Source organism: Salvelinus alpinus, chromosome 3 (assembly GCF_045679555.1).
Source record: "Salvelinus alpinus chromosome 3, SLU_Salpinus.1, whole genome shotgun sequence".
In the NCBI taxonomy this organism is placed as follows: domain Eukaryota; kingdom Metazoa; phylum Chordata; class Actinopteri; order Salmoniformes; family Salmonidae; genus Salvelinus; species Salvelinus alpinus.
The window spans coordinates 1694227-1707289 of record NC_092088.1 but is presented as its reverse complement, the minus strand read 5'-3'; the positions used below and the strand labels follow the sequence as shown (position 1 = coordinate 1707289).

The window sequence follows — 13063 nt, the reverse complement described above, 5'->3', positions numbered from 1 at the left end:
TTAACTGACCCTCTCTGCTCATTCATCGCCATTTTACCTGTTGTTGTTGTCTTAGCTGATTAGCTGTTGTTGTCTTACCCGTTGTTGTCTTAGCTAGCTCTCCCAATCAACACTTGTGATTGCTTTATGCCTCGCTTTATGTCTCTCTCAAATGTCAATATGCCTTGTATACTGTTGTTTAGGATAGTTAGCATTGTTTTTAGTTCACTGCGGAGACCCTAGTCCCACTCAACATGCCTCAGACACCTCTTTTGTCCCACCTCCCACACATGCGGTGACCTCACCCAGCATAACTAGCGTGTCCAGAGATGCAACCTCTCTTATCGTCACTCAATGTCTGGGTTTACCTCCACTGTACCTGCACCCCACCATACCCCTGTCTGTACATTATGCCCTGAATCTATCCTACCACGACCAGAAATCTGCTCCTTTCATTCTCTGTCCCCAATGCACTAGACGACCAGTTTTAATAGCCTTTAGCCGTACCCTAATCCTATTCCTCCTCTGTTCCTCGGGTGATGTGGAGGTAAACCCAGGCCCTGCGTGTCCCCAGGCGCTCTCATTTGTTGACTTCTGTAACATGTTAACATCAGAAGCCTCCTCCCTAAGTTTGTTTTACTCACTAATTGGCACACTCCGCCAACCCTGATGTCCTTGCCGTGTTTGAATCCTGGCTGAATTCTGAGATTTCCATCCCCAACTACAACATTTTCCGTCAAGATAGAATTGCCAAAGGGGGAGGAGTTGCAATCTATTGCAGAGATAGCCTTCAAAGTTATGTCATATTTTCCAGGTCTGTACCCAAACAATTCGAGCTTCTAATTAAAAAAAATGTATCTCTCCATAAATAAGTCTCTCACTGTTGCCGCCTGTTATAGACCCCCCTCAGCTCCCAGCTGTGCCCTGGACACCATATGTGAATTGATTGCACCCCCATCTATCTTCAGAGTTCGTTCTGTTAGGTGATCTAAACTGGGATATGCTTAACTTATTTGGGGTAGGGGGCAGTATTTTCACGTCCGGATGAAAAGCGTGCCCAGAGTAAACTGCCTGTTACTCAGGCCCAGAAGCTAAGATATGCATAGTATTAGTATATTTGGATAGAAAACACTCTGGCATTTCTAAAACTGTTTGAATGATGTCTGTGAGTATAACAGAACTCATATGGCAGGCAAAAACCTGAGAAAGAATCCAACCAGGAAGTGGGAAATCTGAGGTTTGTAGTTTTTCAACTCTTTGCCTATCCAAGATAAAGTGGAAATGGGATCATGTTGCACTTCCTAAGGCTTCCACTAGATGTCAACAGTCTTTAGAACCTTGTTTGAGGCTTCTACTGTGAAGTGGGGGCGAATGAGAGGGGATTGAGTAAGGTCTCTCCCAGAGTGCCATGAGCTGACCATGCGTGTTCACGTAAGAGTTAGCTTGAGTTCCATTGCATTTCTGAAGACAAAGGAATTCTCCGGTTGGAACATTATTGACGATTTATGTTAAAAACATACTAAAGATTGATTCCATACATCGTTTGACATGTTTCTAAGGACTGTAACGGAACTTTTGGACTTTCGTCTGGACCTAATGATCGCGCCTCATGAATTTGGATTACTGGGCTAAACGTGCGAACAAAAAGGAGGTATTTGGACATAAATGATGGACTTCATCGAACAAAACAAACATTTATTGTGGAACTGGGTTTCCTGGGAGTGCATTCTGATGAAGATCATCAAAGGTTGATTCCACAACATGGCGGATATCTGTATGGCTTGATTTTGTGTCTGAGCGCTGTACTCAGATTTTTGCATGGTGCGCTTTTCTGTAAAGTTTTTTTGAAATCTGACACAGCAGTTGCATTAAGGAGAAGTGGATCTATAATTCCATGCATAACACTTGTATCTTTTAGCAATGTTTATTATGAGTATTTCTGTAAATTGATGTGGCTCTCTGCAAAATCACCGGATGTTTTGGAACTACTGAACATAACGCGCCAATGTAAACTGAGATTTTTGGATATAAATATGAACTTTATCGAACAAAACATACATGTATTGTGTAACATGAAGTCCTATGAGTGTCATCTGATGAAGATCATCAAAGGTTAGTGATTAATTTTATCTCTATTTCTGCTTTTTGTGACTCCTCTCTTTGGCTGGAAAAATGGCTGTGTTTTTTGTGACTAGGTACTGACCTAACATAATCGCATGGTGTGCTTTCGTCGTAAAGCCTTTTTGAAATCGGACACTGTGGTGGGATTAACAACAAGTGTTTCTTTAAAATGGTGTATAATACATGTATGTTTGAGGAATTTTAATTATGAGATTTCTGTTGTTTGAATTTGGCGCCCTGCACTTTCACTGGATGTTGGTAAGGTGGGACGTTAGCGTCCCACGTACCCTAGAGAGGTCAACACCCCGGCAGTCCTACAATCTAAGCTAGATGCCCTCAATCTCACAAATTATCAAGGAACCTACCAGGTACAACCCTAAATCCGTAACACGGGCACCCTCATAGATATTATCCAGACCAACTTGCCCTCCAAACACACCTCTGCTGTTTTCAATCAGGATCTCAGCGATCACTGCCTCATTGCCTGCATCTGCTATGGGTCCACGGTCAAACGACCACCCCTCATCACTGTCAAACGCTCCCTAAAACACTTCTGCAAGCAGGCCTTTCTAATCGACCTGGCCCGGGTATCCTGGAAGGATATTGACCTCATCCCGTCAGTCAAGGATGCCTGGTCGTTCTTTAAAAGTAGTTTCCTCACCATCTTAAATAAGCAGGAACCATTTAAAAAAAAATAGAACTAAGAACAGATATAGCCCTTGGTTCACTCCAGACCTGACTGCCCTCGACCAGCACAAAAACATCCTGTGGCAGACTGCACAAGCATCGAATAGTCCCCGCGATATGCAACTTTTTCAGGAAAGTCAGGAACCAATACACACAGACAGTTAGGAAAGCAAAGGCTAGCTTTTTCAAACAGAAATTTGCATCTTGTAGCTATAACTCCAAAAGGTTTTGGGGCACTGTAAAGTCCATGGAGAATAAGAGCACGTCCTCCCAGCTGCCCACTGCACTGAAACTAGGTAACACGGTCACCACCGATAAATCCACTATAATTGAGAATTTCAATAAGCATTTCTCTATGGCTGGCCATGCTTTCCTCCTGGCTACCCCTACCCCGGACCAACAGCTACGCACCCCCCGCAGCTACTTGCCCAAGGCTCCCCCATTTCTCCTTCACCCAAATCCAGACAGCTGATGTTCTGAAAGAGCTGCAAAATCTGGACCCCTACAAATCAGCTGGGCTAGACAATCTGGACCCTCTCTTTCTAAAATTATCTGCCGCCATTGTTGCAACCCCTATTACCAGTCTGTTCAAACTCTCTTTCGTATCGTCTGAGATTCCCAAAGATCGGAAAGCTTCTGCGGTCATCCCCCTCTTCAAAGGGGGTGACACTCTAGACCCAAACTGTTACAGATCTATACCCATCCTGCCCTGCCTCTCTAAAGTCTTCGAAAGCCAAGTTAACAAACAGATTACTGACCACTTTGAATCCCACCGCTGTGCAATCCGTTTTCCGAGCTGGTCACAGGTGCACCTCAGCCACGCTCAAAGTACTAAACGATATCATAACCGCCATCGATAAGAGACATTACTGTGCAGCCGTCTTCATCGACCTGGCCAAGGCTTTCGACTCTGTCAATCACTGCATTCTTATCGGCAGACTCAACAGCCTTGGTTTCTCAAATGACTGCCTCGCCTGTTTCACCAACTACTTCTCAGATAGAGTTCATTGTGTCAAATCGGAGGGCCTGTTGTCCGGACCTCTGGCAGTCTCTATGGGGGTAGCACAGGGTTCAATTCTCGGGCCGACTCTTTTCTCTGTATATATCAATGATTTCGCTCTTGCTGCAGGTGATTCCTTAAACCACCTCTACGCAGAAGACACCATTCTGTATACATCTGGCCCTTCTTTGGACACTGTGTTAACAAACCTCCAAACGAGCTTCGATGACATACAACTCTCCTTCCGGGGCCTCCAACTGCTCTTAAACGCTAGTAAAACTAAATGCATGCTTTTCAACCGATCGCTGCCTGCACCCACCCGCCCGACTGGCATCACTACTCTGGACGGTTCTGACTTAGAATATGTGGACAACTACAAATACCTAGTGTGGAAGGACCACCAGAAGGGCAGGCTGGGCTCACGGATAATAGCCCAACAAGGCATGTGATACAAGGCAATTAAGCACAGCTGACGGTACTAATGACATATTCTCTTTCCCCAGCAGATAAGGGGGAAGACAAACTATCTCTGGAGGATGGCTACCATGAGAGGGGAGCTATCCAAGAAGATCCATTAAGACGGTGACAAATCTGTAATTGTTGTTATAGTTTAAAGATAATCGTCTTGTGTTCCTGTGTCAACTAAAGAAGAAGGTGAAGAAGGTGTATGTTGTTCCTTGGGAGATTCTCATTGATTGTGTTTATATTGATAGAAATCCCTCAATAGAGAACTGTGCTCAATCAAGAAAACCTACTCCTGACTCGTTTATTCCACCTTTCCACTTTAGTGACCCCAAATTACTTGGTCTGCTCACACTAGGTGTCTAGCTAGACTGTAAACTCTCCTTCCAGACTCATATTAAACATCCCCAATCCAAAATTAAATCTAGAATCGGCTTCCTATTTTGCAACAAATCCTCCTTCACTCACGCTGCCAAACATACCCTCGTAAAACTGACTATCCTACCGATCCTCGACTTTGGCGATGTCATTTACAAAATAACCTCCAACACTCTACTCAGCAAACTGGATGCAGTCTATCACAGTGCCATCCGTTTTGTCTCCAAAGCCCCATATACTACCCACCACTCTCTACCAACCAGACACCCTCCTCTCTACCAACCAGACACCCTCCTCTCTACCAACCAGACACCCTCCTCTCCACCAACCAGACACCCTCCTCTCTACCAACCAGACACCCTCCTCTCTACCAACCAGACACCCTCCTCTCTACCAACCAGACACCCTCCTCTCTACCAACCAGACACCCTCCTCTCCAACCAACCAGACACCCTCCTATCTACCAACCAGACACCCTCCTCTCTACCAACCAGACACCCAGAGATGTGACAACCCCAGCCTTTGACACCCCCATAGCCACAGCCCACACCCAGTCACTTACCCCCCGGTTCTGCTTGTTGGGCGACTCCTTGCCCCCATCTCTTTGTTTCCGAGAGTTGAGGATCTTGGTGGATGGGATGTGCCACTTGGCCTCTGTAGAGAGGGGGAGGAAGAGAAGAGGGGGAGGAAGAGAAGAGGGGGAGGAAGAGAAGAGGGGGAGGAAGAGAAGAGGGGGAGGAAGAGAAGAGGGGGAGGAAGAGAAGAGGGGTGAGATGAGATGAATGTGTCCTACAGGGTTACCACAGGCACAGTAGAGGTCATCTAGAGGTCATCGTAGGTAGGAGACAGACAGTAGAGGTCATCTAGAGGTCATCTAATGTAGGAGACAGACAGTAGAGGTCATCTAGAGGTCATCGTAGGTAGGAGACAGACAGTAGAGGTCATCTAGAGGTCATCTAATGTAGAGGTAGGAGACAGACAGTAGAGGTCATCTAGAGGTCATCTAATGTAGAGGTAGGAGACAGACAGTAGAGGTCATCTAGAGGTCATCTAATGTAGGAGACAGACAGTAGAGGTCATCTAGAGGTCATCGTAGGTAGGAGACAGACAGTAGAGGTCATCTAGAGGTCATCTAATGTAGAGGTAGGAGACAGACAGTAGAGGTCATCTAGAGGTCATCTAATGTAGAGGTAGGAGACAGACAGTAGAGGTCATCTAGAGGTCATCTAATGTGGAGGTAGGAGACAGACAGTAGAGGTCATCTAGAGGTCATCTAATGTAGAGGTAGGAGACAGACAGTAGAGGTCATCTAGAGGTCATCTAATGTGGAGGTAGGAGACAGACAGTAGAGGTCATCTAGAGGTCATCTAATGTGGAGGTAGGAGACAGACAGTAGAGGTCATCTAGAGGTCATCTAATGTAGAGGTAGGAGACAGACAGTAGAGGTCATCTAGAGGTCATCTAATGTGGAGGTAGGAGACAGACAGTAGAGGTCATCTAGAGATCATCTAATGTAGAGGTAGGAGACAGACAGTAGAGGTCATCTAGAGGTCATCTAATGTAGAGGTAGGAGACAGACAGTAGAGGTCATCTAGAGGTCATCTAATGTGGAGGTAGGAGACAGACAGTAGAGGTCATCTAGAGGTCATCTAATGTAGAGGTAGGAGACAGACAGTAGAGGTCATCTAGAGGTCATCTAATGTAGAGGTAGGAGACAGACAGTAGAGGTCATCTAGAGGTCATCTAATGTAGAGGTAGGAGACAGACCGTAGAGGTCATCTAGAGGTCATCTATTGTAGAGGTAGGAGACAGACAGTAGAGGTCGTGTAGAGGTCATCTAATGTAGAGGTAGGAGACAGACAGTAGAGGTCGTGTAGAGGTCATCTAATGTAGAGGTAGGAGACAGACAGTAGAGGTCATCTAGAGGTCATCTAATGTAGAGGTAGGAGACAGACAGTAGAGGTCATCTAGAGGTCATCTAATGTAGAGGTAGGAGACAGACCGTAGAGGTCATCTAGAGTTCATCTAATGTAGAGGTAGGAGACAGACAGTAGAGGTCATCTAGAGGTCATCTAATGTAGAGGTAGGAGACAGACAGTAGAGGTCATCTAGAGGTCATCTAATGTAGAGGTAGGAGACAGACAGTAGAGGTCATCTAGAGGTCATCTAATGTAGAGGTAGGAGACAGACCGTAGAGGTCATCTAGAGTTCATCTAATGTAGAGGTAGGAGACAGACAGTAGAGTTCATCTAGAGGTCATCTAATGTAGAGGTAGGAGACAGACAGTAGAGGTCATCTAGAGGTCATATAATGTAGAGGTAGGAGACAGACAGTAGAGGTCATCTAGAGTTCATCTAATGTAGAGGTAGGAGACAGACTGTAGAGGTCATCTAGAGGTCATATAATGTAGAGGTAGGAGACAGACAGTAGAGGTCGTGTAGAGGTCATCTAATGTAGAGGTAGGAGACAGACAGTAGAGGTCATCTAGAGGTCATCTAATGCGGAGGTAGGAGACAGACAGTAGAGGTCATCTAGAGGTCATCTAATGTAGAGGTAGGAGACAGACCGTAGAGGTCATCTAGAGGTCATCTAATGTAGAGGTAGGAGACAGACAGTAGAGGTCATCTAGAGGTCATCTAATGTAGAGGTAGGAGACAGACAGTAGAGGTCATCTAGAGGTCATCTAATGTAGAGGTAGGAGACAGACAGTAGAGGTCATCTAGAGGTCATCTAATGTAGAGGTAGGAGACAGACAGTAGAGGTCATCTAGAGGTCATCTAATGTAGAGGTAGGAGACAGACAGTAGAGGTCATCTAGAGGTCATCTAATGTAGAGGTAGGAGACAGACAGTAGAGGTCATCTAGAGGTCATCTAATGTAGAGGTAGGAGACAGACAGTAGAGGTCATCTAGAGGTCATCTAATGTAGAGGTAGGAGACAGACAGTAGAGGTCATCTAGAGGTCATCTAATGTAGAGGTAGGAGTAAATAGGGAGCAGTGACTCACCTGCCGACCGTGTACTCTCAAGGGTGGGCTCTCTGAGGGTGTCCCTGTACCCCTCTCTGTCTCCCCCCTGTAGCTCTCTGGAGCACTCATGGAGGACCGAGGACGGACACCTGGAAAGGGATGGAGGTGAGGATGAGTTGGTCAATTATTCTACAGAGTGAGCTAACTAACATTCTGTCAGGGATGGAGCGGTGAGGAGGGCTATTGACTGAGCTAGCATAGTGGGAGAGGTAAATAATGGACAATAGAGAGAGCTAGCTGCTAGCATACAGTCAGCAGTAAGGTAAGGATGGGTTAGCATACAGCTAGCTGCTAGCATACTGTCAGCAGTAAGGTAAGGATGGGTTAGCATACAGCTAGCTGCTAGCATACTGTCAGCAGTAAGGTAAGGATGGGCTAGCATACAGCTAGCTGCTAGCATACAGTCAGCAGTAAGGTAAGGATGGGCTAGCATACAGCTAGCTGCTAGCATACAGTCAGCAGTAAGGTAAGGATGGGCTAGCATACTGTCAGCAGTAAGGTAAGGATGCGCTAGCATACAGCTAGCTGCTAGCATACTGTCAGCAGTAAGGTAAGGATGGGCTAGCATACAGCTAGCTGCTAGCATACAGTCAGCAGTAAGGTAAGGATGGGCTAGCATACAGCTAGCTGCTAGCATACTGTCAGCAGTAAGGTAAGGATGGGCTAGAATACAGTCAGCAGTAAGGTAAGGATGGGCTAGTATACTGTCAGCAGTTTGGTAAGGATGGGCTAGCTTTCAGCTAACTGCTAGCATACAGTCAGCAGTAAGGTAAGGATGGGCTAGCATACAGCTAACTGCTAGCATACTGTCAGCAGTAAGGTAAGGATGGGCTAGCATACTGTCAGCAGTAAGGTAAGGATGGGCTAGCATACTGTCAGCAGTAAGGTAAGGATGGGCTAGCATACAGCTAACTGCTAGCATACTGTCGGCAGTAAGGTAAGGATGGGCTAGCATACAGTCAGCAGTAAGGTAAGGATGGGCTAGCATACAGCTAGCTGCTAGCATACTGTCAGCAGTAAGGTAAGGATGGGCTAGCATACAGCTAGCTGCTAGCAAACTGTCAACATTTTTAATTGTAATTTTTTTAATTTCACCTTTATTTAACCAGGCTAGTTGAGAACAAGTTCTTATTTATAACTGCGACCTGGCCAAGGTAAAGCAAAGCAGTGCGACACAAACAACAACACAGAGTTACACATGGGATAAACAAACGTACAGTCAATAACACAATAGAAAAATCTATATACAGTGTGTGCAAATGTAGTAAGATTAGGGAGGTAGGCAATAAATAGGCCATAGTGGCGAAATAATTACAATTTAGCATTAACACTGGAGAGATAGATGTGCAGAAGATGATGTGCAAGTAGAGATGCTGGAGTGAAAAAGAGCAAAAAAAATAACGATATGGGGATGAGGTAGTTGGGTGGACTATTTACAGATGGGCTGTGAACAGCTGCAGTGATCGTTAAGCTGCTCTGACAGCTGATGCTTAAAGTCAGTGAGGGAGATAAAAGTCTCCAGCTTCAGTGACTTTTGCAATTTGTTCCAGTCATTGGCAGCAGAGAACTGGAAGGAAAGGAGGTGTTGGCTTTGGGGATGACCAGTGAAATATACCTGCTGGAGCGCGTGCTACGGGTGGGTGCTGCTATGGTGACCAGTGAGCTGAGATAAGGCAGAGCTTTACCTAGCAAAGACTTATAGATGACCTGGAGCCAGTGGGTTTGGCGACGGATATATAGCGAGGGCCAGCCAACGAGAGCATACAGGTCGCAGTGGTGTGTAGTATATGGGGCTTTAGTGACAAAACCGATGGCACTGTGAGAGACTGCATCCAATTTGCTGAGTAGAGTATTGGAGGCTATTTTGTAAATGACATCGCCGAAGTCGAGAATCGGTAGGATGGTCAGTTTTACGAGGGTAAGTTTGGCAGCATGAGTGAAGGAGGCTTTGTTGCGAAATAGGAAGCCGATTCTAGATTTAATTTTGGATTGGAGATGCTTAATGTGAGTCTGGAAGGAGAGTTTACAGTCTAACCAGACACCTAGGTATTTGTAGTTGTCCACATATTCTAAGTTCTACGGTCTGTAATATGACTTTTCGTCTGAACTTTCACCTGGACCTGTCCGCGCGTCGTCAGTTTATATTGTGTACTGAACAACAAGGAGGAATTTGGACATAAATGATGGACTTTATCGAACAAAACAAACATTTATTGTGGAACTGGGATTCCTGGGAGTGCATTCTGATGAAGATCATCAAAGGTAAGTGAATATTTATAATACTATTTCAACTTTGTTGACTCCACAACATGGCGGCTATCTCTTTGGCTTGTTTGGGCTCTGAGCGCTGTACTCAGATCATAGCATGGTGTGCTTTTTCGGTAAAACATTTTTGAAATCTGACACAGCGGTTGCATTAAGGAGAAGATTGTCTAAATTCCATGCATAACACATGTATTTTCATCAACATTTATAATGAGTATTTCTATAATTTGATGTGGCTCTGCAAAATCACCGGATGTTTTGGAAGCAAAACATTACTGAACGTAACGCGCCAATGTAAACTAAGATTTTTGGATATAAATATGAACTTTATCGAACAAAACATACATGTATTGTGTAAAATGAGTCCCATGAGTCATTTTATCTCTATTTATGCTTTTTGTGACTCCTCTCTTTGGCTGGAAAATTGGCTGTGTTTTTCTGTGGCTCTGTACTGACTTAACATAATCGTTAGGTGTGTTTTTTTTAAAAATCTGACACATTGGCTGGATTCACAACAAGTGTAGCTTTAATTTGGTTTATTGCATGTGTGATTTCATGAAAGTTTAATTTTTATAGTAATTTACTTGAATTTGTCGCTCTGCATTTTCACTGGATGTTGCCCATGTGGGACGCTAGCTTCCCACATATCCCAGAGAGGTTAACACAGTGTCCAAGGAAGGGCCAGAAGTATACAGAATGGTGTCGTCTGCGTAGAGGTGGATCAGAGAATCACCAGCAGCAAGAGCGACATCATTGATATATACAGAGAAAAGAGACGGCCCGAGAATTTAACCCTGTGCTACCCCCATAGAGACTGCCAGAGGTCCGGACAACAGGCCCTCCGATTTGACACAATGAACTCTATCTGAGAAGTAGTTGGTGAACCAGGCGAGGCAGTCATTTGAGAAACCAAGGCTATTGAGTCTGCCGATAATAATGTGGTGAATGACAGTCGAAAGCCTTGGCCAGGTCGATGAAGATGGCTGCACAGTACTGTCTTTTATCGATGGCGGTTATGATATCGTTTAGTACCTTGAGCGTGGCTGAGGTGCACCCGTGACCAGCTCTGAAACCAGATTGCATAGCGGAGAAGGTACGGTGGGATTCTAAATGGTTAATCTGTTTGTTGACTTGGCTTTCGAAGACCTTAGAAAGACAGGGTAGGATAGATATAGGTCTGTAGCTGTTAGGGTCAAGAGTGTCCCCCCCCTTTGAAGAGGGAGATGACCGCAGCTGCTTTCCAATCTATGGGAATCTCAGACGATATGAAAGAGAGGTTGAACAGGCTAGTAATAGGGGTTGCAACTATGGCGGCGGATAATTTTAAAAAGAGAGTGTCCAGATTGTCTAGCCCGGCTGATTTGTAGGGGTCCAGGTTTTGCAGCTCTTTCAGAACATCTGCTGTCTGGATTTGGGTGAAGGAGAAGCGGGGGGGAGGGGGCTTGAGCAAGTTGCTGCGGGGGGTGCATAGCCGGGGTTGGGGTAGCCAGGAGGAAAGCATGGCCAGCCATAGAGAAATGCTTATTGAAATTCTCAATTGTAGTGGATTTATCGGTGGTGACAGTGTTTCCTGTCATCAGTGCAGTGGGCAGCTGGGAGGAGGTGCTCTTATTCTCCATGGACTTTACAGTGTCCAAGAACTTTTGGGGAATTAGTGCTACAGGATGCAAATTTATGTTTGAAAAAGCTAGCCTTTGCTTCCTAACTGACTGTGTGTATTGGTTCCTGAACTCTCTGAAAAGTTGCATATCGCGGGGGCTAGTTGATGCTAATGCCGTACGCCACAGGATGTTTTGTGCTGGTCGAGGGCAGTCAGGTCTGGGGTGAACCAAGGGCTATATCTGTTCCTGGTTCTAAATGTTTTGAATGGGTTGTGCTTATTTAACATGGTGAGGAAAGCACTTTTAAAGAATAACCAGCCATCCTCTACTGACGGGATGAGGTCAATATCCTTCCAGGATACCCGGGCCAGGTTGATTAGAAAAGCCTGCTCGCTGAAGTATTTTAGGGAGTTTTTGACAGTGAACGAGGGGTGGTCGTTTGACCGCAGACCCATTACTGACGCAGGCAATGAGGCAGTGATCGCTGAGATCCTGGTTGAAGACAGCAGAGGTGTATTTGGACTCTCTCTCTCTCTCTCTCTCTCTCTCTCTCTCTCTCTCTCTCTCTCTCTCTCTATATATATATATATATATATAAAAGCTCCTAATAGAAAAGCTTCTAAAGCCAGTATGTAATGACAGTGTAGGGTAATGACAGAATAGGGTAATGACAGTACATTTACATTTACATTTAAGTCATTTAGCTGACGCTCTTATCCAGAGCGACTTACAAATTGGAAAGTTCATACATATTCATCCTGGTCCCCCCGTGGGGAATGAACCCACAACCCTGGCGTTGCAAGCGCCATGCTCTACCAACTGAGCCACACCATGCTCTACCATGCCATGCTCTACCAACTGAGCCACACGGGACAGTATGTACTGTAGAAGTCTGGTAGAGTTAGGGTAATGACAGTGTAGGGTAATGACAGTATAGACAGATTAGGATGGATCTCCCTGTCCCTAACCCACTGGAGACAGATTAGGATGGGATCTCCCTGTCCCTAACCCACTTGAGACAGACTAGGATGGGATCTCCCTGTCCCTAACCCACTGGAGACAGACTAGGATGGGATCTCCCTGTCCCTAACCCACTGGAGACAGACTAGGATGGGATCTCCCTGTCCCTAACCCACTGGAGACAGACTAGGATGGGATCTCCCTGTCCCTAACCCACTGGAGACAGACTAGGATGGGATCTCCCTGTCCCTAACCCACTGGAGACAGACTAGGATGGGATCTCCCTGTCCCTAACCCACTGGAGACAGACTAGGATGGGATCTCCCTGTCCCTAACCCACTGGAGACAGACTAGGATGGGATCTCCCTGTCCCTAACCCACTGGAGACAGACTAGGATGGGATCTCCCTGTCCCTAACCCACTGGAGACAGACTAGGATGGGATCTCCCTGTCCCTAACCCACTGGAGACAGACTAGGATGGGATCTCCCTGTCCCTAACCCACTGGAGACAGACTAGGATGGATCTCCCTGACCAGCTGGGCCTTCCTCTCCTCTCCTCTCCTCTCCTCTCCTCTCCTCTCCT

General features: G+C 45.8%; 1 protein-coding gene across 4 annotated transcripts in view; it reads right to left on the bottom strand.

Annotated features, from left to right (window-relative positions):
• sipa1l2 (signal induced proliferation associated 1 like 2) overlaps window positions 1-13063 on the bottom strand; it is a 467180-nt gene that overhangs the window by 63805 nt on the left and 390312 nt on the right. For all 4 annotated transcript variants that reach the window (XM_071391253.1, XM_071391254.1, XM_071391255.1 and 1 more), the window contains exons 15-16: window positions 7633-7742; window positions 5190-5281 (exon numbers count right to left, since the gene is read on the bottom strand). In XM_071391253.1, coding sequence (XP_071247354.1) covers window positions 5190-5281; window positions 7633-7742 — 202 coding nt within the window. The remainder of the gene's footprint in view (window positions 1-5189; window positions 5282-7632; window positions 7743-13063) is intronic.